This window comes from Podarcis liolepis (assembly GCF_965112155.1).
Source record: "Podarcis liolepis genome assembly, chromosome: 13".
NCBI classification, from domain to species: Eukaryota; Metazoa; Chordata; class Lepidosauria; order Squamata; family Lacertidae; genus Podarcis; species Podarcis liolepis.
Genome location: NC_139573.1, coordinates 18,246,708 through 18,274,537, shown reverse-complemented (window position 1 = coordinate 18,274,537; position 27,830 = coordinate 18,246,708). Strand labels below are relative to the sequence as shown.

Genomic DNA, 27,830 nt, shown 5'->3' with positions numbered 1-27,830 from the left:
GCAAGTGAGGAAAGTCTCTTCGCCTGAGGGTTCTGGAAAACCCAGGAGACAACACAGGCTACATCAGGGTGGTCCAATGCACAACCCTCAATACCGTTTTTGGTGGCCCTCGGCAACGTATGATGCCCCTCCCCACCAGGTCTTGCATTGCCTTCTCAAAGTTTGTGGCCCATGGGTTCCCTGTCCAAGTACGTTTGCGGCCTACTTGGTTTGTAAAGTTGGGCCGCCCTGGGCTACATGAACAAACACCTTGATCTGGCATTAAGCCTGTAAAGTTAAGAAGGAGGAAAGGTTTCTCAAAAACAATTCTTCCTCGCTTTATTTGCTTGCAAAGTTTAAATTCAGCCAGCTTCTAGATACCATTGGAACGCTCTGTTCCTGAAGTGCAAAAAGATAAAGAAAAGCATCCTACTTGGTATGCTGATACTTGTCTTGTTAATGCTTTGGACTTAACAAAAATTTCAATTTCAACAGCAACATTTGAAAGTGTGTAAAACTGCAATGTTGAAATTTTCCTGCATTTTTTGAATGCCAGCAAGTTTGCTTCCAAGGATCATCCGAGCCTTCTCCATCTCCAGTAGCCTATATGAAACTGGCAGAGAAGAGAGTTGGAAGTACGGGTACTCAACTGTTTGCTTCCGAATGTTCAATTTCTAGGGATGACCTCAACATTTTTAAATGTCAGTGAGATTCCACCAAACCTCCTCTACCTTGCCCACTTCTTCATATCAACTTGTTGGAGAGCTGTGGCTCATGTAGCAGAGGCACCTCACTTAGAATAAGAAAGCCCTAGCCACTGCCCTGATTGGCTAAAGGAGGAAGGTGGGACCCCAGGACGGCAGAAAACCCCTTCTAGTAGAAGACAGTGCAAGATTTCTGGCAAACCCACCTTGATCTTTCTCCTGTGGCTGGGTATAGGATTCTGCTCTTCACACAGCCCAGCTCGTATTAAAGTTTCAAGCTCTGATAACCTGATTCTAGCCACTGTGGGTATCCATCTCCTTTTTTGCTGCAGTTCATGGGGATCTACAGGCCCTCATGTTCTTGTGCCCTTCACATGGTCCCAACACTTCAGGAAGCCCTGTCCAGTGGTCTAGTTACTTGGTATTCTTACGAGTGAAGCTCCGTCCACACCCACAGTTAGCAAAACAAGCAAATCTGGAGCCCTCTCAATGCATGGGACATATGCTTTCCAATTCTTATTTTTTTAATGTTTGTTTAGTCTGTACATCGTAAATCAGACACTTTTAAAACAATAGCTTGGTTTAAAACACAAACACACGCTCCCATTCCCCTAACCCCAACTGAGAAAAACACACGCTGTACAGTTCCCAAAGGGGCACCACCAAGGAGGACGGGACAGGTTATATCGGTCCAGGCCCATCAGCTGCATGGACAACGAGGGGGTCCTATACATATTATATTTTAGTACACGTTATCATAAGGGACTTGAATCTTGGCACCAAAAGTACTGCACTTCCTATGGCCAATGGGAGAAAGGGGTAGTTAGAAAAAGAAGTATTTATATATAAACGTATGTATTTATAGATCTGTATTAATATAAAAAGTCATCTTGCTAACATGATTGCAATGGGTTGGATCCTATCTGCGGCAGGACTCTTTTCAGAGATCGCAACAGTCACTGGTCTGGGAATGTTCGAGTCCTGTCTCAAAAATGTCCATCTCCCAGTTTGGGATGAGTGGGGAGCATGGGAAAACATCGCCCGCTGTCAGAACCAGAGAATCCATGTTCCCCAATGAACTGGAGGGCTGATGGAAGTTCAGATGATTGTGTGTCTTGCGGCATCTTAAAACGTCAGGTCTGATGCTAGGAAAAGACAGGAGGATCTTCACAATTCCCGTTCACAGCAGGCAAGGCATCAGGGGTGATGAGAGTCTGTAGGACAGCCAGCATCCTAGTGATGCACACACACCAGAGCTAAGACTCCATCCAGGTATATTTATATAAAAGGCAGAGCAGTGAAGCAGGAAGGTTAGTTGGCAAGTCTTGATCGCATACTCCAACTGGGTCTTCAAAAGTATCCCATTGCCCAACCAGAATTAAAACCTGGAACACCTGTCTTTGACCTTAGTCCCTACAGAACTTTCCCACAGAATTCAAGCCAAAGAATGCCACCTCCCAGGCCTCTTACTCTCTAATCCCATGACCCCTCTACTTCTCTTTTAGAAGTGCTGTTCAGCTCTTTTTTAAATAGCATCTTTCACATGAGAGTGAGGCATGGCAATTCCACATTGCACCAACTATCCAAACCAAACTACAACGGAGAACAGGGAAACATACTTGGAAAACTCAAACCACTCCTACAATGAAGAATGGGCACAAGTTTCATTTCATAAGCAAACCTGATCTTACAAGTGACAGCAGGCAGATGAGCAGAGTGCCTGCTCTCTGGCATTAGAATTTTGGCTGGAAACAAAGATAGCCATTTTGCCCTCAGCTCCCTCTTTTCACCTGTAAATAAAAAAATTAAATGGGTGAGTGGGGAGGCAACTCTCTCTTGCTACTTTCTAACCATTGTGAATACAGGAGGTGATTAAGGGGTGTTAAGATGGAGTGATTGCTCTTCTAAGGTCAGAAAATGTTAAAACCTTTTCTTCTTTTTTAAAGAAAACTTTTAAAAACTTAGGATGAAAGTCAAGACCACATTTTGTCAACTGTAGGAAACAGAACACCATTCTCATAGGCAAGGCCTGGCTGAATATATTAGCATAAATTTTGTGACTGAAACAGGAATTCCATAGTTGTATGGATATTTGTCTTCTTTATTTTAGGCCTGTAAATTATTCTGGAGGGGGGAAAATCCATTGGAAATCCTGTTATGTGTGAGACAATGTTATGTTGTGGTTTCGAAACACAGTATTTTTGTCTTAGGTCACCTGGGAATGCGTAAGACTTGTTTCTCCCTGTCATGTTCCATCGTCCATTTGGGAACCTACACTTAAAACAATTTGACAGACAAATCATCTGCTAGATTAGTTGTTGTGAACTCGCTTGTTATTCCTGGGTAATAAAGTGGATGGTATAAACAACAGCCTTTAGTCTGAGAACAGGTCATCAGTTTTGGGGTTACCACGTCTTTCCGTGGGGTTTCCGTGGAAACTATGCTCAACTCAACGCAGAAGCAGCTCTTCCTACGAAGCAGGTATGGTATAAACAAGATACACTTGTATTCATAAGGAGGGAGGAGAATCTAATATTAAACTCAGCTCTATTGGCAAATTACAAAGTCAGGGAGGGAAAATTCTATATGGAAAGTTTCCATGTAAGGCAGGGAGAGTTATATCCACCACCATAGGGAGAATCCACTGAATTTCAGCTACAAGTTCAGGCCTTAAAACTTTAGTATAAAGATAAAACAAGAAAGAGAACATCCAGTATCAGCCACTTATGGAGGCAGGACATTAGTCAGTAGTATTTCAGTCTGTCAGAGACGTTAAGATAACTGGGCCTGACTCAACATGGACAAAGAGTTTCCCCCTGGAGTTGACCCAACATAGGAAATGTGGAACCGAGGCTGGAAAATAACAGGCTGAACCCTCTTCCCATCTCCTTTCTGTTCTTCACAATCTTCGCCAAATAGGACACTGGGTCACCAAATTCCGCGAGGTTTCCTTTAAGGAACGCCTGCACCCCCCAGCCAAGTCCATTTCTATCACAATTCTCTATCCCCAGGCAACTCTGCAACTTTGGCAACATCCCCCTTTCCCTCTTCTTCCAGGCACTGGGCAACCACACTGGAATAAAAAAAAGCATCTTTGGGTCCTCCTATCCTTGGACTGTCCATCTCACCAAAGTAGGAACTATGGATGCAGATGCAGGGATGTAGACCAGAAATGGCAAGGAGGCACCTTTGGTATTGCCACCTGAAAGAAAGTCTTCACGCTCTGAACGCTCCAGCATGGAAAAGCAGTAACGTTTCCCCATCACAACTGTCTTATTAGATGCGGAAGGTCAACTTGGATCACGAGGGAGAGGGAGAGGCGAACCACCTGGTGTCCACCGTCCACAAGGGGGCGTGCTCTTAGAACTCTTTGGTTGCATGTAGTAAGTCAGCTTCCTCTTCTGCCTGTTCAGAACCAGAGGGTGATGAGCGGCGCCCAGAGAGGGAGCTGGGGAGCCACGCCAGGGAGCTTGAGAGTTTGGAAGAACCTTTTTGACCATACCTGACCAATATTCCTGTTTGGGTGGGGGGAAAAGAAGGTCCATGATTTAAGAATGAGGATGAAAAAGTCCCCGTGGGGTACTCCAGCCACAAACTAGTTAAGTCTGCCATTTATCTGACGTGAGGGCGCCAAAAGAATTGCCAAGAACAGGGTGGGCTTGTGGAAGTGGAAGAACTGTGGGTGAAGCACTGGATGTGCTGTGCAAACCAAGGCAACATATTTCACTGTGGCCTGGGATGCAGAGCCACCAGGTACATTTGCTTTCCTCTCTCTCAACTTCATATGCAACCACAACCATATGAGGTTCTGGCAGGAGGAAGAAGGCAACACACACTAGCTAACTGTTGTGTCAATTTGAAAATTCTGAAAAATACCACATGGTACAGTCTATCTGGGCCTACACCACTTCAAGATACATAGGGGGGAAATGACCTATCTGAATGCTCTTTCATATTCAATACTGTATTCCCTGCATGTGGAAAGCTAGCTATCAGGGAGAAGGCTAGGCTAGAACCCTTCCTCCAGACTCACTTGTTTCCTATGAGTGTTTTGTTTTTAAAGTGAGGGAGCATTCAGGTTTATGATCCTCCAGCTGCATCATGAAGTGGTAAGTGTCCTGGAGGTGGGAAGACAGGTAGATATTTTATGGTGTGGCAGCATCTAGATCATATTGTAAGATATGCAAAGTTCAAGCAAGCTCCTCTAATTTCCTACACAGGTAAATTGGGGGGGGACGGACAAGCAGCCCATTGTCAGAGGTAAAGGAAGCACCCAAATCAATGTCTTTCCTCCAGAAAGGAAGCAAGACCTACATGGCATAAATCAGGTGGCTGGGTTCACAGTAAAATTTGGCAAGCGCTCCTGAAGGACTGTACCATGTCCTGCCCTCTACTGAAATTTATGAATTGGCTCTAACACTTAAATGGAGGAAAGGAAGAGCCACCTCTTCCTGCAAATGGGAACCTAGATGGCTTCTTCTCTATTTCAGTATCTAGGCTTATTATTCCACAAGAACATCATTCCTCTGCTCCCACTTCCTGGAAAAGGTAATAAATGTCCATCCGTTCTTGGTAAGAAAGGGTAATTTCTATGACAGCCATCCTCTCCTATCATGTTTAGACTAGGGAATCCAGGATGGACAGGGCAACAGCTATTTGCTTGGGGAAAACCAAGGTCCAGGGAGGATACCTACGTAAACCAATCCTGTGTTGCATCCCTGGTTCTCCATGGATTGCCCCATGCAATTGTGACTTGAGGACTCTCCCATATCCTTCCCCAAACATAGCATCTTACTGCCATTTTACTACAGGGAAACGCCTGCCCTTGTGGCTTGCAACAGACAGGAACTAGCCTCCTCTTCCCACCCTCAAGTACCAGGATAAAGGACCGCCCACATTTTCTTCCCCTGCCCCCAGCGCTAGGCTTGCTCCTTGTGGCCTCCCATGGCGGCAAAGCGCTCCATCTTGTGGATGTGGCGGTGTTTCTTGAGGCCATAGGTGTTGGAGAAGGCTTCTCCACAGGTGCTGCACTTGAACGGCCGCCCTCCCTGGTGGGCCTGGACGTGTTTGCTGAAGTACTTGGGGTCTTTGAAGAGCTTGAGGCAGGCCCCGCATCGCAGCTCGCGCTTGGCATCGTGGGAGCGCTGGTGGCGCAGGATGGAGGACAGGTAGAAAAAGCTCTTGGAGCAGCGGTCGCAACGGTAGACTTTCTCGCCCAGGTGCACCCGCTGGTGCTCCAGAAGGTTGCTGCGGTAGCGGAAGGTCTTGCCGCAGGTGGGGCAGCGCTGGGGCCGAGCCACCACGTGGAGGCGCTGGTGCTCGGCCAGGCTGGACGACTGGGCAAAGCGCTTGTTGCAGAGCGCACACTTGTAGGCCCGCTCGCCGGTGTGCACCACTTTGTGCTGGCGCAGGTACCACGAGCGCAGGAAGCCGCGCCCGCAGACCGCGCAGCGGTAAGGGCGCTCCTCGGTGTGGCAGCGCTGGTGGCGCATCAGGAGGGCGGCCTCCCAGAACCGCTTGCCGCACACCGGGCAGGAGAAGTGCCGCTTCTGCAGGTGGGTGCGGCGGTGCAGCAGCAGGTCATAGGCCCCCGCGAAGCTCTGCCCGCAGACTGAACAGGCCAGCGTGCGCCGCACCAGGTGGACGTACTTGTGGGTCACAAGGCCCAGGAAATGCTTGAAGGTCTGGCCGCAGATGGAGCAGGAGAAGCGTTCCCCGCTGGGCAAGGTGGGGTGGTGGTCTTCGAAAGACGTCATGTTGTCGCCACTGGCCAGCCCGTTCTCCAGAGGCGCCACCGCCGCGGCCGTCTCGTCCGGTGGCAGGAGCCGCTCGGGGGCAGCCTGGTGGACCAGCTTGTGCCACATGAGATTCTCAATGAAGCCAAAGCACTTGCCGCAGACGTCGCACGGGTACGGCTTCTCGGCCACATGAACTTCCTTGTGGCTCATGACGTGGAAGAGATCGGGGAAGCGCTCTCCACAGTCGGAGCAGCCGTAGGTCAGCCCTTCGGGAGGCGGCGGCAGCGAAGGACCCATGGGTGCCAGCGAGGGGCCCATGGGTGGCAAAGAGCAAGGCAGCTGCAGCCGGTGGATCTGCTTGTGGCGGGTCAAGCTCTGCGGGTAGCCAAACACCTTCCCGCAGATCTCACACTTGTAGGGCCTTTCCCGCGTGTGCACCACGTGGTGTTTGCTGAGGTGGAACGACTCGCGGAAGCGCTTCCCGCACACGGCACACTGGTGAGGCTTCTCCCCGGTGTGGATCCTCTCATGGCGCTTCAGCGTTTCCCGGCGCCCAAAGCCGCGGCCGCAGATCCCGCAGCAGAAGTTCTTGCCCGCTGCCGTCCCCACCAGCAGCGGGTGACCTAACAGCCCGTAGGATGTGGGCTTGGTGTCGCCGTCAGAACCGGTAGCCTGTGGGTCTTGTGGGAGGAGATAAGCTCCCGGCGGCAGGTAGGACAGGGCATTGGTGCCGTCCTTGGGCAGCTGGGCTCCCTCGTGCTGCAGCTGCCGATGGCGCAGGAGGTTCTGGGGAGCCACGTAGCCCTTGCCACAGATGTCGCACTTGTACTCGGGGCGTGGCGGTAAGGTTCCGGGTGGCGCGTGGGTAGCCTGGTGCTTCAGAAGGTAGGAAGCGTCCCGGAACTCCTTGCCGCAAACCCCGCACTGCACTCGCAGGAGATCCGAGTGGGTCCGCACGTGCCGCTTCAGGCTCTCGCGTCGGTTGAAGCTCTTCTGGCAGACGGAGCATGAGAACGGCTTCTCGCCCGTGTGGATGATCTGGTGCTGGTGCAGGTGGCTTGGCTTCTTGAAGACCTTCCAGCAGAGAGAGCAGGTGAACGGGCCTTCCGCCTGAGCTATGGCAGCACTGAGGGCGGACGTGGCTGCCGTCCCAGCGGATGCGGGAACCACCTGAGGGTTGCCGCTCTGAGTAGGAGGCTGAGCTGCTCCCTCGGCACCAGAAGCAGCAGTTGCGTTGGTGGCAACAGCTGCGGCAGCTGCCGCAGCAGCAGCTGCTGCCGCGGCTGCATTAGCAGCGGCCGCATTGGCAGCCGCCGTGGCATCCTCGGTGTCCTTGTGGCAGCGGCGGTGCCGGATGAGGCTGGAAATGTGGTTGTAGGTGCGGCCGCAGGTGGTGCACTCGTAGGGCCGCTCGCCTGTATGTACCAACATGTGTTGCACAAGGTGGGACGACTGCTTGAAGGATTTCTGGCACACGCCACACGGGAAACGGCGGTCGATGAAATATTTCAAGCGCCGGAAGTAGTTCTTGTCGTCTTTGCCCGCCTGGCTGTCAGTGGCAACAGTGGCTGTAGCTGGGGGCGGGGCTTGCCCACGTTTCAGGCTGCTGAAGAGGTGCTGGTGGCCAGAAAGGTCCACAATGCCCCACTGAGGAGTGTTGTAGGCAGCGGCAGCGGCTGCAGCTGCAGCTGTACTATCGAAGAGAGGCTGGCCTGTCGCTGGCACCACTGCTGGACCAGTATAGGGTGGTTGCTGTTGTTGTTGCTGCTGCTGCTGCTGTTGTTGCTGCTGTGGTGGTGCAGGAGCCCCCGGTTCGGCTTTCTTGACTTGAACGTTGGCAGAAGCGGCTGCTGAGGAAGAGGAGGAAGATGGGCCTTCAGCTTTGGGCTTGGAGGTGCCAACGGCGGTGGGGACACGGTCAAAGTGGGCAGGTGGGGCGGCAGCGGGCGGCTGGGTGTAGTCGTACTGTGGCTGTGGGCAGGGGAGAGCGGCGACTGCTTTGGCGTGCTCGTGGTTGTAGGCCTCCATAGGTTCAAAGCGTTGGTGGTTCAGGAACTCCAAGAAGTCGAAGGGGTAGCTCTGGAAATGCACACCCTCGTCGCTTGCTGCATTGGCTTCCATCTCCGCCCGGGAGGGGGCACTGCCTAGACAAAGGAGAGAAACGGGATACCAATGTAGACACACACCAGATATATCCAAGACACCAGCAATGTTTGCTGTGGTGGCCCCATTTAAAAAAAAAAAAATCTGATATGTTCCATTTACACAATGGGATGGGTCAAGAATTTTCTGATTTAAAAAAAAGAAAAAGTTGCCAGTTGTTAAAATTAATTGCAAAGAACCTTGGTGCTGCCTTATATTCAGTCAGACTTGTCTACAAACCCAATATTGTCTACTTCTGACTGGCTGTGTCTCTCCAGAGTCTCAGGTATAAGAACAAGAACCTCGCTGCATCAGATTAAAGGCCAAATAGTCCAGCATATAGTCTCTGTAGTGGCTGTCCAGAAACATCTGCGGAGCTCACAAGCAGAACCTGAAGGCAATACCTGTCTCCTCTGCTGTTGTCCATCAGAGACTGGCATACAGAGGCAGGCTGTCTCTGATCCCAGAAGTTGTATAATAGTATACAGTCATTATGATAGCTACCCACGGAGAGCTTTATTCTCTGTGAATTTGTCTTAATCTAATTTTAAAGTCACCTAAATCGGTGCTCATCACCAAGTAAATCCCACAGAAAACACGTGGGGTAAAGGAGAACTTCCTTTTGTCTGTCCTAAATCTCCTACCCTTCTGTTTCATTGGAAGACCCTGGGGTATAGTATTATGCTGGCATCATTTTATACACCTCAATTGTGTCCTTAATTGCTTTTAAAAAGGCCCAAATATTGTAACTTTTTTTCATGGGGTGTTTCTCTAACCCCACAAACCTTTTATGGATGGCATTTACCTGTTCTAACATTCTTAAAATAAACCAGGATATGTCTCAAACCATCTGTGCTGCCTCTAAGCTTTAGTTCCTGCTCTCAATGAGAGCACATGTGACTCACTCTCCTAAGCTTGACAATCATCCAGTTTTTGAGTGGCAAGCAGGGTTTATACCCATTCAGTACTAGTTGGCTCCAGTGCAGCTAAAGCATTAGTTCTTTGAATATTTATGGAGTCCTGGTATTAAGCAGAGGTTAAAAAACGAGACTCTCGGAGGTCACAGGTACAAAACATTCCAAGGCCAGGCTCGCGTTGGGGAGTTCAGAAGCCCGTGCTTGTCCCTGTAGTTTGGGGTTTGCGTATTTAAAACAAACTCCTCTGCAAAGTGGCATTCCTTGCTCGAATATGCTGGGCTCTGCCAATGTAGGTTACCAGGGCTGAAAGCCAGTGTGGAAAGTTTGAACATGGAAAACTCCATCTTCCCACTCAGCTAAAAAGGTTTCTCATGCCACCTGAAACCAGCCACTCTTATCCTGCCTAACCTACCTCACAGGATTGTTATAGAATGGCATAATCCCATACATGCCCCTCTAGGTATGAATACATACATGGGGCTGCCACATTTTATAACAGGCATGGGGGGAACTCAGGCGCAGAGGCCTCCACCCAGCCCTTGGAATTCTGCCCAAGCCACACCCCCTTCCCTGGGGCCACGCCCCTTTCCCCAGCCCTTATTTGCATCCTCCTCAAGGGTTTTTGCTTGACTGAAAGGTGTTCTGCCACTGTGGTAATGTCTCAATTGCCTAGATGCAGAGATGGGTGGATGTGCTTTTGCATGGCTGGTATATAGCCAACTGTTTGAAGATGAGGCACACCTATGGCACTTTTACCTGCCCCACTCCTTGAGAATGACTGTTGAGCTGAAGAGGGTTCCCCCCACCTGTTTTATGGCAACCCAGTAAGATAAGGTAGGCTGAGGGGTCGTGATGGGATACAAACGAAAATGTGTATAGGATTGATGCGTCAAAGATTCTGCCTCAAGGAAGTGGGCTTCTCATCCCTTCTGGCTGAATGCTTTTCTACTTGCCCATCTTATCTAGAACAGTGTGTGCCTAATAATAAAATATAAACTATTCTGCATTCAAGATCCTCCCGTATTCTGCACCCATAAATGCAGAATTCTGCAACCTGTATGACTTATGGAAATTCATCCAGTTGTGAATATTTTATATTTCATAATGGCAATCTGTTTCTGATAAGACAAGGGGAAGGTAAGTAAATTTAAGTACAGTGGTACCTCAGTTTTCGTGGCTTCTGTAGTGAGTTTTCCATACCGGGTTTTCAGTTTTGGAACGTTTCGGAACTTGAACGGTCTTCCAGAGTGGATTACGTTCAAAAACCGAGGTACTACTGTAAAAGGTCCATTTCAATATCCATATATAACATCTTATTTGTCTATCTCTGGCTATTACGTGTCTCTCCAAACAGAAAAGCCTTGCACTGTTGTCAATATTTGCTCCAGTTAGGTCTCTGGTGACTTTACAAAGGAAGGGAGTTCCATAAAGGTTCAGTTTGATGATCATCAATAGAGGGCACTGATGGGGAGCATGGGCCACCATTTAACCCAGCAGAAACTTACCACAGTGAGGGGGAACACATGGTCTTCTGCAGCATCTAGCCATGAACAGAAGAGCTTTTCACCACCTCCCTTCAATTTCAAATGTGTCCTAAGAGTCTCACCACCATGTAGGTGGACACTACAGATGTACCCGGGCCCACTGCAGTAAGTTGCCATTTGGTAAATCATTGTCATCATCGGTCACATCCACACCATACATTTAAAGCACATAGCTTCCTCCAAAGAATCCTGGTAACTGTAGTTCAATACCATAGAGCTACAATTACCAAACTACAGTTCCCAGGACTATTTGGGGGAAGCCATATGCTTTAAAAGTCTGGCATGGATGTTACCATCCACTTCCAATGTTGGGATACAATGGGATGCAGAAAAGCAGGTAGCCTCTGGAGGATGTAGGGGCTAAGCCACGTAGGGCTTTAGAGTGGTCCTACTGCACTGGCTGACTTACTCTTGGGGGGAGGGCATCTCAAGGACTGCCTTGCACATTAGGCTGGAAGGCACTTCTGTTTAGGAAGCAGGAAACCCGATGTAAATCATCACATATGATGATCACATACGCATGTGTTTTGTTTCGTACAGATACAGCAGGAAACCATAGCCTCCAGTATAATGATCACACATATATTCATCTCCATGTGCACACCCTGGAACGCTATGGCCTTCGAGTGTATGTACAACCAACAATTAATGTGATATGCAAGATCACCACATCTGATTATATGCACACAAGCTTCACAGTTTCTCTTCCAAATATGCACTTTCCACAAAGGAATAGTCAAATGTGAGACCCCTGCAAGAAAAAGGGAGAGGGGTGGGGAGTCAGCCACTTCAGAAAGTAAAAAAATAAAAACCTTCTTGTGGGTTCTTAAATTTGCTTCATTTTTGTAGTTACTTACAATGCTTCTTGCATTTACCAACTTTCTGCATATATACTTACACACAGAGAGAAAACTTTCAGAGTTTTAAAGTATCAGGAAATACTTAGATAAGAATCCCAAATACCCACCCTTTCTCCACCTCCCTTCTTTCCATGCAAGGCAAAGATAAGAAGTTGTGTAGTACACAGCACTGCTATCACCACCCATTTCCAGCCCAACCCCCTCCATTAACAAACCGCCCTAGATTTAAAAGAAAACTGGTCTAATTCAGCAAATGGCAATGTGGTGGGTTATAATGCAGCAGATGTAAGATTTAGAAGCCGGGGGTTGGAGGCAGACTATGTTAGCTGAATCTACTTAGGTCTCACTGAAATCAATGGGAGAAGATAGTCAGACATGCTTAATTCCCTCTGAAAACAATGGAACTTAAGTTCAACTAACCTTGTTTGGCTCCAACCTAAGTTCTCCACATTTCTCATACATGAGGAGTGGAATGCACTGCAACAGGAAACAATGGAAGTCAAGTGCTGGGAGCTGTACTGAATACAGACATATCCCAATGCCTATCGCTGGAGTTATATTAAAAAATACAGATTTTATTAACAGTGCAGTGTCTGCCTTATTTGCATGTACCTTAAATGGGGCAATGAAGCAGAGGTCTGGGAACAATGGAATACAGTGGTACCTCTGGTTACGTACTTAATTCGTTCCGGAGGTCTGTTCTTAACCTGAAACTGTTCTTAACTGGAAGCGCCACTTTAGCTAACGGGGCCTCGTGCTGCTGCTGCGCCGCCGTGCGATTTCTGAAGCAAAGTTCTTAACCTGAGGTACTATTTCTGGGCTAGTGAAGTCTGTAACCTGAAGCGTATTTCACCCGAGGTACCACTGTACCAAGAATGAGGTAAAGAAAAGGAGGTAGCAATGGAGGCATGGATAAAGTGAGACCAGGACCATCTAGGAGAGGACTGTGAGGGCCTTAGTGGATTTCAGGGGTGTGGACTGGGCTGAAAGAATGACAACAATGGAGGAATATAGCAGCAGGGCAAGAAACCAAGGAGACTGAGGGTGGAAGGCTACGAACTAGGGTTCCTCTGCCCTTGAGAGAGGAAATGGGAGTCTTGTGCATCAATTTAAACCCGTAGCACTAGGAGGCAGAACTCCTGGGTTATGTAACTAAGCTTGCTAAGATACTTGGCAGCCAAGTTGCATTGTTGGTTTAACCCTATACATCTGGAAATGTCATGGATCTACCTCTCTCTTTTGAGGGGGGATTCCCATTAAACCCCACATGTAGAAGGCATTTTTAAGAAACACCATAACTCCAGTAAAGCCCCCCCCCCATTTTTATCCCCCTCCCCTGAACACTTTCCAAGTCAGGAATTGCCTGTTAATTCTCCACAAAGGGTCAATTCAAACACACAATAACTGAGGCAAAGCAGTTGTGCTGCAGGGACAAAGACACCTGAAAGTTTTTCAAGGGAAAAGAATGAATGAAGAATATTTCAATTGGCTACATTCCCAGATGATAATTGCACCCTGTATGAAAAACATACAAATCAGGGAGTAGGCAGATGTAGTTAAGATGTTTGGGCTACACCCAGTGACATAGCCAGAGAGAGAGAAATAGAGGACCAAGCAAAAATTTCAGTATCAAGCCTGCAATGTTTTGTATAGATCCTTATCCCTTTTCATCACCAGCAGAACGGAGTAAGTCATAAAAAGATGCACAGATAAGGAATTTTCCTTAATCCCTATGGGGCACAAGATAAAACTCTTTGTGCAGCAATTTGGGGGGGGTGTGTGTGTGCAAAATTACATCATCTCCCATTACAGAAGGATCTGGTTAAGCAGACCTGAGAATGACCTTTTCTTCATAACCTGAAGAGCTTCTGCCAGTTTACAATTTAGGGCAGCAAAGTACTGCATAACCCTGGGCATGAAATGGGTGGGAGGCAGCAGAGAGGGCTCTAACTGAAACAGTAGAAGTCCAGTCATTCCTCACACTGATGATGAAGGGTACAAGATGCCCCTGGGGCCTGCAGTGGGGCGGGAGTATTATATAACACATTTACCAGTCAGTGGTGGGTAAGAATAGTGTGTTGAGGTTCAAGAGTAGCACTGTGAGGGTTATACCTCTGCAATCTGTAGATGCAGTCAGAAATAAATCTGTTTGGGAAGGTGGCTATCACTCAGGTTTGAGTAACACTTTCTTCATCCATTTTTTTTAATGCATCCGAAGAGAAGGGTTATGGCTCAGACACAGAAAACATACTTTGCATTGCAAGGGTTGGACAAGATGACCCTTGAGGTCCCTTCCAACTCTACAATTCTGTGAAAAAGTCCCAGGATCAACCTATTCCATATTCAGGGAGGTCTGGGAAAGACTCATCTGAATCCCTGGGCAGTTGCTGCAAACCACTACTGTAACCTAAATGGACTAAGAGTCTGAAATGGTGTCAGGCAGTTTCCTAGACATTAATAAAATAGCATGGGGGGAGAACCAGGACGAGAAAACAGTGTGAGGGAAGGTGCTTGCAACAGGCAGCAGGGTTGCAAGCCTGCAGTAAGTAGAAGAGCCCCCATCTATATTGGGGTCGATCTAGAATTAGTAATGTGGAGTTGACCACCAAGGTAAAATGCAGGATGGGGTGGGAATGTGACTACATCTACGGGGAAAGCAGCGGATACACGAGAGGCTTGAAGGAAACAGTCATCCGTGCTAGGCTATAAGGTTAAAGATAAAAGTCAATATATGGGATGACAATTCCAGCTTGAGGTTGGATGTGCATATGAGTTGGCGGGGAGGGGAGCGAAGGGAGAAAAGTGACATAACGCAGGTTTCTGGTTGGGGGCCAGCTGTGAGGCTACTGGATGCAGAAGGAGAAGAGGGAGGGGGCGGAGGGAGCGGGTCGCGCAGGCGAACCGGGCGGGAGGGGGCGAACCGAGTTCGCAGTGGCCGGGCGAGCGGGCGGGGCGGGGGGCGGCGAATCATAGGACGGGACGGAAGTTAACCTAAGCGAGGGAGCGGGGCCGGGCTGGCGGGGAGGCCCTGGGGCCCAACCTATGCGGCCGAGCGGGGGGGGGGCGAGCAGGGACGGCGCACTCACCGGTGTGTGGCGCTGCCCCAGCCTCCTCCGCGCCCCCGGCAGGGGCTGCTCCTTGTGCGGCAGGATTGGTGCTGGGGGGGAAGCCCCCTGGCCCTCGCCTTGCCCCCAGCGGACACGGGGGGCGTTTCTGGTCCCACTGGGGTGGGGGGTGGAGGGGGCACTGCCAGGCTGCAACTCACACAGGCCCGGCCGGAACCGGAAACCTCCCTCCCCAAGGAAAAAGGCTGTTTCCTGCCCTCCCCTCCTACCCACAATCCTCTCCGCATTCTGACCTCCCCTCCCTCCGTTCCGTGGCCCACAGGCCTTTGCGCGCGAGCGAGCTCGCGTGCTGGCTTCGGCTCCCTCCTTCCTTGCTGCTGGGGTAGCGTCGTATCCTGCCGCCTCCCCGCTCCCAGTGTCCCTTTGCTGCTGCAATTCAATGCCATGCAGAAATAGTGCCTCGTCAGGCGCTCCTCAGCGCGCGGCGCGACCCCGCAGCGGCTGCTTGCAGCCCGTTGGGGTTGCCAGCTTGCCCGGTGTAGGGGTGCGTGTTTTCTGGCATAGCCTCGCCGCCTTTAGCAGGTTGCTTGACAGGCAGAAAACATCAGCAGGAAAAAGCTTTTCCTGACATGGAGGCGAAGCGCTGAGAAGCCGCGTATTTGCCATATATCTGCCTGCCAGGCAACCGGCAAATGGCACAGGAATTGGGGTGAGCGATAGGAAGGATGGATAATGGGGTTGCAGTTTTAAATTGTTGTTGTCTTGCTGAGTTATATTATTATGTTTATTTCTTGGAGTTTTTTTAATTGTATGTTGCCTGTGAATTGGTTTTATTCACACTGCTGGACACCATCCTGAGATTTTTCGATTTAGCTACAAATGTTTTAAGTAAATGAATATTGTGGGGCATGACTGGCTCTAAAGTAAATGTCTGCGTACTTTCTAAACAAACTTGTCAGGCGGTAAGCCCCATTGGATTCAATATGACCGACTTCTGAGAACACGTGGTTAGGATGGTGTTGCAAATTACTAAGAGCACTTCACGGAAAACAACAGCAAAAGGACCTGTGGCACCTTAAGAGCTTTTGCCACAACAGTTGACGCAAAATAACATTTCCACAGGCACACAATGAACCAGTGTGATACATCCTGCCTGCTTAATACAGGTATATCAAGAATGTAATCTTCAGTTACTTCCTTTTAAAAAAAAAATCTAATACCCTCAATGACCAATCAGCATTCAAGCAAGTGAATTGGAGAGTCAAATTCTTCACCCAACAGACTTTTCATTCTGCAACATCAACTCCACTTCAGTTTGATGAGTACTGCCAAGTGTGGGCTGCAAATGTGCACAGAGCAGGACCAAGGAGGAGAAGACTATTTCCCCATCCTCAGAAAAGCAGACTTAATCACACAGAACAGCAAATTTCAGTCTACTTTACTCTCCTCACCTTAAGAGGTGCCACTGTGTGCTAGAATGGAAGAAGGGCCCACAATGCTAAACGTTTTGAAGTTTTGGCCCTTAAAGTTGTTAAATAGATTTCCATTGGAGACTCCACAAAGGTTTGGTAAGTTCCAGGAACTTACACTTCACATTTATGTATGATATAGATATAGCCCACCTTATCAGTTAGCCTCAAGCTGGGTAATCACTGTCACTGTATCCTCAGAACTGTTCCCTGAATTGTGACCATTATCTCAGGTTAGGAGAGATGCCCAATTTTCTGCTCAAAAATACTGGCACTACTGATAGCACTTGGAGCATGTAGAAACTGTAAGGAGGTACTTTTTAAAAAATGCATTGATGTTTGTGAGGGGAAGTGTCCCTTCTCTGAAAGATAACTATCTAAAAAGTAGCAGGGAGATAAAACACCGAAGAAAAATTATAGTTATATAGCCTACTGTTATGTAATTTTGGCCCAGTGAAATTCCAACTGCTTGTAAACCATCTGCAGGCATGGCATCTAGCAAGGAGCCCTGACCCCGCTATTTTTAGATTAAATATGTGTATTACCAACACTCAGTCTTCCATATCCAGAAACACAGGAAACCTGAGGGGAATTTTATTTAGTCTGTTTATTTAAGGGTTGTTTTTTTATCCCACCGTTCAGTCCCCAAACTGGGCCCTCAAGGCAGATTACATAATTTCTTAAATAAAAATACAATTATAAATACAATAAATGTATATTAAAGGGACAGACCAGAACCTTTAGGTTTTAAATAGCTCTAATTTGAATGGTTCTCTTTGGATTTTGTTGTGCGTGTGGCTGGAGGAAGCGGGGGGAAAGAGAGTACTAAAGGTACAGATAACCTCACCTCCAGCTCTTAAGACTCTCGTCTCTTTCTTTAAGGCGTGGTTGACACATGCCTATTTATCATCTGAGGACTGGAGCATCAACTCTGCATGTGTGAATCAGTGAGCCAAACAACCACAGGCAGAACTTCCATATCACTTCTCCTCAAACACAGTGCCATTAAATAACAGATAGTCGGTCTGGGTGTTTTTGAGCAAATCTCCTCCCAAGCAGCCCCGCCAGCCTGCCATTTTGAGTGACAATATTGTGTGGATAAAGGTCCTCGTGGTGTCAGTACCATCCTCACAGGGAACACTACAGGGCCATTTGTCTGTCTTTAAATGTGGCATTAGCTTCCCAAAACAAAACCCCCCAAATAATCCAAACCAGCAGCCACCATGTGGCGTGGACTGGACCAGTGGTTTAACAGATGTCTTGGGCTACCTCCCATAGGGGAGGAAAAACCCAGCTGGCATAAACAATACTGGCATGGCGTATTACACTGAGAGAATCCCAAACCCCAGCTTCCATAATTTTGTTTCTCTTTTTTAAGAGCTTCATATCCCCGTGGCTAAAAAGGAGAACAGTGATGCGATAGTGTGTTTCCATTTAATCCTTCTGCAGCCTTCACGACAGCCAAGGCCTTGAGGCCCTTCTTAACAAAGATTCTGCTTGTAACAACCCAACTGTGCGCTCAAGGTGGTCTCCATGGCAACAAAGATAACTTGGAGGCCTGGGCATACAAGACAGCCCTGGAGGTAGTTCAAGGCAAAAGCTTGGCTCCAGTCCTCCAGCTCACATGCAGTTTGCGGAGGGAGAAAGAGAGAGAGGGAGAGCCTTTGATGGGAAGAGAGGCAATCTTGTTGGATGGGCAGCAAGGCCTCCACGAAACAGGGCGCCATATTTTACAATGCTAGTCAGGTTTCAGACCTGGAACACACTGTCTTCATCTCTGGTGGCACTAGGGGGAGGAAATTAGCTGGGGGAAAGGGCTTTAAGTGGGTAGGTTCTCTCACATGTTTCAGAGGGCAAAATGGAAAACAAAGTTTGCTTGCTTATCCACCAGCTGCAATTTTGAGTGGCCTGCCAGTGCCAGCAACATCAGTGGAAGGGAGGACGAGATGATTATTATTTTCAGAGCGGGTGTTTACACATTCTTCCCCTGCCTCTTGTAGTGTTGTCTATGGAGAATAGAAATGACCTTGATAACAGTACAGCTAGCATGAGCAAGATTTTAAATATTGGCTTCCCTTTTTAAAGCTTAAAAAGGCGTGACTAATAGAGTAGGGATGGGAGACTGTGTGTGTGTGTGCGCGTGCGCATTGCTAGTTTTAATTTGCCATTCTGCTGAAAACAGGCACTCACACACATACATGCACCCTCTTGTCAACTCATTTCATAGAATTATAGAATTGTAGAGTTGGAAGGGACCACAAGGGCCATCTAGTCCAACCCCCTGCAATGCAAGAATCTTTTGCCCAACACGGAGCTCAAACCCATGACCCTGAGATTATCTACTGAGTTATCCCAGCTTCTGTCCTCCCTCTCTCTGACACACACACACACACATGGCACACTTGTAATGAAGCCTTCTCTGCTCCCTGTTAGGCTTTTGATACAGGAAATTAGGCTTCAAGAGAAATTCTGGAGGTGCAAGCAGTGGTATCTACAAGAATGAATTTTTGAGTGCTCTCATATCTCCTTATGCAGACTGTTCAACCCATGTCACCTCTTATCATCTGCAGTTACAGATAGGTAGCCGTGTTGGTCTGCCATAGTCAAAATAAAAAAATCCCTTCCAGTAGCACCTTAAAGACCAACTAAGTTAGTTCTTGGTATGAGCTTTCGTGTGCATGCACACTTCTTCAGATACACTGTATGTATATACAATGTATCTGAAGAAGTGTGCATGCACACGAAAGTTCATACCAAGAACTAACTTAGTTGGTCTTTAAGGTGCTACTGGAAGGGATTTTTTTATCTTATAATCTGCAGTTTAGAAAGGTGGGGGTCCACATCATTTTCAGTAGCATGGAGTGACTACAACCAACCCTGCTTTCTCCAACTGCCACAAGGATGTTCATAAAGTTCTCATATAGCATCAGCTTGGACAGACACCTTGTCAGACACACCACTTGAAACTGAATCAGTAAGGGAATTGCTCTATGTCATTAACAGTGAGCAGTGGCTCACTTTGCAGACTGGACCTCCACTCTTGTTTTCTCTCTGAGCTGTTGTAAACCACTGGTAGGAGTGTTTTGCAGTGCCATGAAGAAAACCACTTGATAGTGGCAGATCCATATGGGGAGCCACTGTGCATTCATAAGTTGTGACTGAGCAGCCAACAATTTCTCAAGCTGCTTCTACACTGCTTGTTACTTGTGTAATAAGAACTTTGTTTAGGAAAGGAATTGCAAGGAAGCAGCCATAAATGAAATGGGAGACTCAACCCGCAGTTATGGTTGTGAGGAAGGAAGAAAGGGAATGTTAGCTATTTTCATACTGACGTAACACAGAGTACAAGGATGTGACCTTGTAAGCAGGTCATTGAATGCTTGTGCAATCACGCACCTGGGCAAATCTCAGTTCAGATCAAGTGCAACAGCATAAAGACAGGAGAAAACATCCAACCCTCATGTACATCACATGCCAAATATATGTAAAATAATTATAAAACTTGGGGTCATGGTAATATTACAGTGTGGTCTCAGTTCTGCAGACATTGCCCCTTTTGGGATTCTAACCATTTCCTGTATCAAAAGCCTACACTTTTTAAACAGAAATAATGGAGAATCACCATGCTGATTTCTCTCCATCTGCAGCATGCCCTCTCACACACTTCCTCCCATGTGTTCTGCCCTGTAAGAGATGCCTTGTGTTTGGTATGGGAAGTTGCCTTCAAAATGTAAGACAGACATTGCCAAAGCTCAGATTCCCCCTTTGCTTCCCTCCAAATATATCCTGATTGGGACACTGTCCAACACAAGGCAATTTGCTACCAGAGGTGAAGGACAAGATGGCGCCTCCTCTCATTCCATGCGCAGAAACTAAGAGGACTGGCAACTAACGGGACATCAGCCTCCACCATGCTTGAGGTCAGCAGACTAGTTTAGAAGGTGCAGAGCAGGTTGTATGCCACACACAGATGTGACCTCCAACACTTCGATGCCACTCCATCTCCCCATAATCTGCTGCTCCACTCTGCCTAATGGTAGGGCTAGCTCTGTTTGGGACCATTTAAAACAGCCAGTGGTGACTGTCACACACTGGAACTGGTACAGCAGAAAGCAGAGAGCCCAAAAGTAGATGGAGCCAGAGCCAACGAGATACAGAGCCAAATAATTCTAGTTTAGTCCCTATTCCTTTCCCCTGGTGAGTTCTACAAGGGGCAACACAGAGACTAAGGAGGAGGAAGCTGCTACAGGCACAGCCACCCCAGGCTGCTTGTATGTAAGAAGGCAGGCGGCTGGCAGCTGGTTGGAGGCAGACTAAGGTTGGTGGGGCATTGCCCTATTTGCCCTAATGGGGGCCTCCACTGAAAGCAGCCATGTTCTTTCCCAAAGAGAACACTGTGAGTTTATGTAAACTTGCTGCCTCCCACTTCTTTTAATTTGCTAGGGGGGGAATTGTAGATGAGAAGCCCAAAAGTTTATGGGTTGAACAGTCTACAAGTACAGTAGTGGGAAATGTAAGTTCTGTGAAGGGGCTTGAGATTCCTCACAGAATTTTCAGCACTTTTCACAAAACATTGATGTTTCAAGACTTTATCCGGAGAAAGCACGAGTTATCCTTTGTGGTGCAGTGGTGGCACCGGCACACCTGCCCTGCTCATTCTTTGTCAAGATCTTGCTTCATGTGGCACTCTGGACCAGATGATGGCCTAACACCTCAGCCCTAAACACATTTATTTAAAAGTAATTCTGGCTGATTTGAATGCAATTTACTTGTAAGTGTATGTGTTTAGGACTGAGGGATTAAGCGCACATCATCTCTGGATGTTGAGAGGGAAACAGGAGAGAAAGCTGCAGTGTGCAGAAGGGAGGGATTGGGGCTTGTTGTCCTTCCCCTTGTCCTTCCTTTCAGTCCTTCACTTCCAGACACGTATTCAAATTGGATCTCTGCCTACACATTAGGATTTTGCCTCACACCTATTGAGAAGTGCACACACACATATACACAAAGACATAGAACTCCACATGTACCCAGATATTTCAATTCCCTCAAACTCTAGACTCAAGCACGCACATTATGGGCTGAGGGAGAGATCTCCAAACCTTAGGCCACACTTTTTGGAAAGGTGGGGGCAGGGGAAGAAAGGGGAAGGAGGAAAAGGGAGACAACTGCTCTTTTGCATATGTTAATTCATTGAAAAGTTTGCAAACTTGAAAATGCCCCACTGCATGGAGGAGCCAAGAAAGCAACTCAGAATGGGGCAAATAATCTTACAGAGGACCAACGTGTATTGGCATTTTGTTTGGTACAAACCGGGAGAGGAGCACACATCACCCAGTGCCCATTCCTCTGGGAAACCACAAGAAACAGCAAATTCCCCAGTTTCATTTGCTATACTCTGCTACAGAGTTTAACACATAACACTGTTTCTCCAATCCCTCAACAGCTCTGGATGTCATGATATAACTGTTGGAAGGAGGGGACAGTTATGTTTCCCTGTCCACCAGTAGCATTCTCCAGTCTTTGGTGATGCCCACCGATTGATACTTCAAAGGCCATAATATTCTAGAGCAGCTCTAGGAAACGGTCCTATCCTCAGTCTCATGCCCTCACTTGAGGGGGCAGGAAAAGTCTCAATGCAGTTACAGATGTTTAAGTCCTTTTAGACAGTTGCAGGGCAGAGTTCATGTCCCAGTCCCTGGTGCCCCCCGCCCAACCTAGTTTTTGCATATTTATGAGGGCTGGATCCCAGGCTTGTCTTTGTCCTTGCTGTGTTCTGTCTCTGGTATCTGTGACATAGCTACTGGAGTGCTTCCTGCCCCGCCTTCTGCAGCTTCTCCCCAGTGGCTCCCATCCCCGACCCAGTCCTCCACCGATTCATTGGTCCAGCCACTCCCAAGTTCCTCCGGCCCCCAGTCACTGCTTCCCGCCACCACTTCCGATTCCCAGTCTCCTGCCGTCGTCCAGCTGCCGCCTCCCTCCTCGACGGAGCGCTGGTAGTAGGTCTCACGGGCGTGCTTGCGCTTGGCGTGTCGGCGGAGGGTGTTGCGCTCCGTGAAGCGCAACCGGCAGATCTGGCACTGGTACGGCTTCTCCCCGGTGTGGACTCGCTGGTGGCGCAGGAGCTCCCCAGATTCCCGGAAGCCCTTGCGGCAGACCGGGCAACTGAAGGGCCGTTCGCCGGTGTGGATGTGCTTGTGCCTCTGAAGGTGCGAGGAGCGCTTGAAAGCCTTGCCGCACTCGCGGCACACGTACGGCTTGCTCTCCGAATGGGTGATGCTGTGGCGCTCCAGGTCCGACTGGTACAGGAACGTCCGTAGGCAAATGGGGCAGAAGTACAGCTGCCGGGGCGGCGGGGCTGATGCCAACAGCTCGGGCTCAGAGGATTGCATCTGCCCAGCCTGCTCGACCTCTTGGCGTGACACAGTGTGGGGGACCCCTTCAGCATCAATCAACACCATGGACCCTTCATCTGCGGCGTCTCCCTCTCCTGGCGGATCCAGATGCTTGGAGACCGGAGGGGAGGCCTGTGCACTGGACCGCCCCCCTCTGTGCCTGGTCAGCGCCGAATGCAGTTTGGGCCCCCACAGGGCAATGCTGTAGATCTCGGGATGAGAGGGCCTGTCCTCTAAGGCCGTGTGGTTCTGGGGGCTGTCATTGCTGAGTGGGGTCTGCATATAGTGAGCCCAAGGAACTGGGGGGCAGGTTTCTATCACCTGGTTTTCAAGCCCGACGCTGCCATGGTTTTCCGCTCTTGGCCAACTACTCCCGCCTGGCACCAGCACCCGAGCCTTTGCCTGCAGCTCCGCTGGATGCCCATCACCCCTGTCGACATGCCACCTGTGAGATGGCTCCATTGGGCACCAGGAACAAGAGCGCGTTCAGCTACAGGGACATCGCTGCGGAGACGGGAGAACAGTGAGAACCACAGAGAAGCCCATCAGGAAGACCCCGCCACCCCAGCAATGCATTTGGTCTTCTGCAAAAGTATAAGCGCCACTACCATCTTTGCATTTCAGACCCCAAGAATACATCCAAGTATTCATTCCAAAAGACATGGGGTGATAGCCACCTGAGCCACACTCAGCGTAGGCCCACTGATTTCTGTGGGTCTACTCGGAGTATGGCTTCGTTGGCTAGCACCCTAGGCGCCTTAAATTACAGAGGCAAAAAGCACTGGGGCACCTTAGAGATCAAGAGTGCAACATTTGCGGAAGTGATTCCTTTTGAACTCAGCAGGGTTAACCCTCAAGTTACATAAACTATGAATGAGATTCCAATTCCCCAGCCTCCTCACCAGTTAATGCCTCCTCCAAAGTGGGCTGAAATCTAAAACATTTAAAAGAAACCCTAACTGTATATGTGCACTCTGTGCACACTTACCTGAATCTCTAACCGTATGTGCAGTTCTTTTAAAATATACACTGAATTGTGGGTGTGACTACGCACTCGAGCATGGATATAATGGTGTACAGTGTCTGCACATGTGCACAGTCTAAATTGGTCTTAAGAGAGTCTTGCAGATAATATCTTCTCTTGTGGATGGGAATGCAAACATGCATATGTCTACAAGGTATCTGTGAGCAAAAACATATACACAAAGACATGCATTTTACATCTGTGAATAACTGTGTGTATAGTTATTCACTGTACATTAATGACATTTGCATGCGAGGGTACCCTAACTTGAACATGCACTGCATCAGCAAGAGGGTCTGCACTACTCATACTTAAGATCTGTTAACACCAATAATCTAATTTTAACCATCCTGCCATACCCAGAACCCAGGGCAGATCAAGCGTGCAGTTTTCCTCCAGCTTTCAATATGCACTCATGAGTGAAGTGGGAATTCTAAACTGAATTAGCCATTCCAAGGATGCAGTTTGGGTAGCTATTCCAGATAACTGAGAAGAAACCAAGTTTGATCATGCATGGGAGGTGGGGGCTTTGACTCTGAGGCAAGGATAGAAAGAAGGAGATTGCAATTCTATGTGTGACCCTTGCCTTATATCCCTTATTGCAATGTGCATCACACTTTTGCAAGTAGAGCAGACTTGTTTACAGACGTTAAGGAGGAACGCTTAGGACATTTGAATATGTACCCTAAACATAGTTTGCACAAACTATGTAATTCCCAGGGCTCCTTGGGGGTTGCCATCTATCCCCAAGATACAGCAGATGTCAGCTGCAGAAACTCACTTGCTTATCTGCTGGGAATTACCTCTTGCCATTACTTAGATTTAGATCTGTATTACCAGGAGACAAACCTAGCAGGTATCTCTTGGCACAGCTATAATGCCGGACTCAGAGCTGAGTCTGTTCTGCTCTGGAACCCATTTCCAAACAGCCCTAGAAAACAGCCTAAGCAGAATATTAATACATTTTTAAGTGGTATCTGCTGATAAAGAGCAATCTCCCAGCCTCTCTGCAAATACTTTCTCCAGATGCTGCTCATCCAGTTCTACAGAAATATGTTGAAATACAAAATAGAACCGACTAGAACGGCAATTACATTTTGCACAGATCTGAAGCTTGGCAATGTTTCAGTGGATTGCGTTTGAATTCTGACCATTTTCTAACCCTACTTTCAAAATTTAACTTTGAGAAATACTTTTAAAAAACAACCCTGGTTGATTCATTTTAAAGCTATCATGCTATGCATCAAGTTGCCAAATCCAGCTCTTTTGCACTTTTTTAAACAAACAAACAAATGCTAAAGTCCAACAGCATCCACTACTGGAAATGTTAAGGGGGAAAAGAAAAGATGAATAGGGAGAGTATAAATTCACCATGTTGCTGTCAATTTGAATTAGGAAAAGAGATTCCCCCATCAGCAACATCCAATTCATTTCATTTCCACAATCCACCAATCCTACAGATTGTTAACACTGGATAAAAGGGAGTCATGCACAACCTTTCAGCTAAATTCCTGTGACCAAGTCCCTGTCACAGCCATAACATAAGAACCAGCTTCGTTGCTTAATCTGAACTGAGACTTTGGCAGCCTTGGGCCAATGAATCTTCCAGAATCTAGCGACAGATTCTAGAACGATCCTGAGTGCCCCCCTCTTTTGTGTTTTGTTTTTGGGCTGATTTTCCTCGACTATAGGGAAAAGGGCACCTCTGGGCATGTGCTGAGTGCCCTTCCCTCACTCCCATCACGAGCCAGCCCGAAGGCATTTGGGATTATTTAAAAAATAATAATAATAAATAAACAGAATGGGCTTCTAAGGGAGCTGGATTCCCCTTGAATAGGGAACGGTAAGAGGGGGAGGAATGCATTAGAACAACCATTTGCGTTAAAATCATCTTCATCACAACAATCCCCGGCTCGACCCCGATCCCTTAAACGCAAACAAGTCTCGCTTAAAGGGAGCAGACCCGTTGCAATGCAAACCATCTCTCGCCCACCTCGCAGATCGAGGGTCCTGCTCCCTCCCTTCCTCCTTGCGCCCCCAGCCTGCAGAGAAGCGCCCGGAGCTGCAAAGCTTTCCCCGCCCGCCCCATTTGTGATCTAGGCTGGGCAGGAAGGGGGAGCGGGGGGCGAGGGAGAGAGCTACCCACCCAAACCAGGAGGCATAGGCAGCGGCTATTACCTGTTTTGCATTGTGATCTGCGGCAACTGAAGGTTTCAATGGGCCGGCGGTGGGTGGGGAGATGAGCGTCCGGTGGGAAACCTCTCGCCGCCCGGCCGCTGCAGAACAAAAGAGCCGGGCTGGTCGGAGCCGGGCATCCGGGAGGCGCACGGACCCAGCAGATGGACCCGGCGGAGAAGGCGAGCGCGCCAGTCGGAAGCGCCTCCTGGGTCCCAGCGCCGACCCGCCAGTGCCTAGAACCTCCCGGGGAAGGTTGGAAAGACTCGGGAGAGCCCAAACCAGGGTTGCCTGCTCAGTGCAGGGGGGGTCTTGAGTCGTCGTCGTCATCCTGTTCCTTTAAGAGTTGCAGAGAACGGAGATCCCCCCCCTCGACGTGGCTTTTCCCACCACAGCGCTGCAGTGCTGGGAGAAACAGCGTCTGACAGAATGCTCCCTTCTATGCAACTCTTTTAAAGGGACAGGGGATGCGTGTGTGCCAATTCCAGTTCGACGCCTCTTTGGGAGGAGGATTCACGCATCGGAGGAGCTGGGGTCTTCTTCCATGACAGATAGCGCCACACTAAATCAGCTGGTCTTTCTGGTGCCAAAGGACTCTTTGTCGTGGAAATCCAGGACTTTCTGTTTCTCCCCGTCGCTTGGCCGCCTGCGCTGATGATGTTAAGGGCAGACCTCCCCCCCCCCTTTCCATGCTGGGAAAAGCTTCGCTTGGAACATTGTGTAGAGTTCTGGTCTCCACAACTCAGACAAGATACTGTAGAGCTTGAAAAGTACCCCCCACACAAAAAATTGAGTGCTTTGAGCTTCTTAGTTTAGGAGGAAAGGGCATTTGGTGCGGGGAGCATGGTAGAAATATATAAATATATGCATCTTGCGAGCCTGGACAGGATAAGTTTGTCTCCCGATCTCATAACAGTAGGTCCATGTGAAGCTGGATGTTGGAAGATTCGGGGCAAACCAAAGGCTAGCTCAGTCAGCAGAGCCTGAGGCTCTTAATCTCAGGGTTGTGGGTTCCAGCCCCGCATTGGGGAAGAGACTTCTGCATCACAGGAGATGACCCTCGCGGTCCCTTGCAACTCTAGGATTCTATGATACTTCTTGAACAAAGCATACCATAGTTAAACTTTGGCATTCACTCCCACAGGAGAACACCAAACTGGATGGCTTTAATGTTGAATGGTCACTTTAAAATGTGAAGGTTCATTATTGCTTCACAAGTTGTGTGTGTCTTTAAGGGCCAGGGCCAGGGCAAATAACGAGACCCAGTCTTACAGCTGTGAAACATAGCAGGTGCTGCTGAGTTGTGTTAATCAAGCTGTGTCGGCAATTGGGTGTAGTATATAAGGAGTAGCACCTAGCTCTCCCATTACCCTGGGGGATGGGTTGGTGGTTGGGTCTGGTTTGTTGTTGATGTATTTAGTGTATAAGGAGTTTTTGTTATTAAAACCTTGTTTAAGTTATTTTTGAGTCCCTTTTTAATGCATGGTCTCCCCAGCAAGCTGTCTGCAGTGCTACTAAACTGCAAAAAGCCAACATTTAAAAGTGAGTCGGACAAATCCATGGAGGAGCATGCAATTAGTGGCTAATGTTCTACAATCAGGCTCTGCTTCCCACAGGCATCTGGTTGGCCACTGTGATTACAGGATGCTGGGTTGCCATATACTCTTTTTCCAGGACAGGTCCTCTTTTTCATTATGAGAGTCACCATAGAGATCCATAGTTAAAAGTAAAGGGTAAAGGGACCCCTGACCATTAGGTCCAGTCGTGACTGACTCTGGGGTTGCGGCACTCATCTCGCTTTATTGGCCGAGGGAGCCGGTG

General features: G+C 48.4%; 3 protein-coding genes across 5 annotated transcripts in view; all 3 read right to left on the bottom strand.

The window, feature by feature from the left end:
- The window catches only part of LOC310690451 (histone H4), a 122,336-nt gene that overhangs the window by 31,595 nt on the left and 62,911 nt on the right, over positions 1–27,830 (bottom strand). The gene's annotated exons all lie outside the window — the stretch shown is intronic.
- On the bottom strand, positions 1,190–27,830 carry ZNF865 (zinc finger protein 865). 2 transcript variants are annotated; one of them, XM_083469312.1, is made up of 3 exons: positions 27,544–27,830; positions 26,013–27,173; positions 1,190–8,565 (listed from the first exon to the last, which is right to left on the bottom strand). In XM_083469312.1, the coding sequence occupies exon 3, from the start codon at positions 8,540–8,542 to the stop codon at positions 5,603–5,605; it is 2,940 nt and encodes a 979-aa protein (XP_083325438.1). In that variant the 5' UTR covers positions 8,543–8,565; positions 26,013–27,173; positions 27,544–27,830; the 3' UTR covers positions 1,190–5,602. The 2 variants fall into 2 exon arrangements, with proteins under 2 accessions (XP_083325438.1, XP_083325437.1); XM_083469311.1 differs by lacking the exons at positions 26,013–27,173; positions 27,544–27,830 and adding an exon at positions 14,971–16,890.
- On the bottom strand, positions 17,011–25,964 carry LOC310690442 (uncharacterized protein). 2 transcript variants are annotated; one of them, XM_083469339.1, is made up of 3 exons: positions 25,828–25,964; positions 19,207–23,314; positions 17,011–18,954 (listed from the first exon to the last, which is right to left on the bottom strand). In XM_083469339.1, exon 2 carries the CDS (start codon positions 23,270–23,272, stop codon positions 22,148–22,150), a length of 1,125 nt encoding a protein of 374 aa, XP_083325465.1. In that variant the 5' UTR covers positions 23,273–23,314; positions 25,828–25,964; the 3' UTR covers positions 17,011–18,954; positions 19,207–22,147. The 2 variants fall into 2 exon arrangements, with proteins under 2 accessions (XP_083325465.1, XP_083325466.1); XM_083469340.1 differs by lacking the exon at positions 25,828–25,964 and adding an exon at positions 23,799–25,806.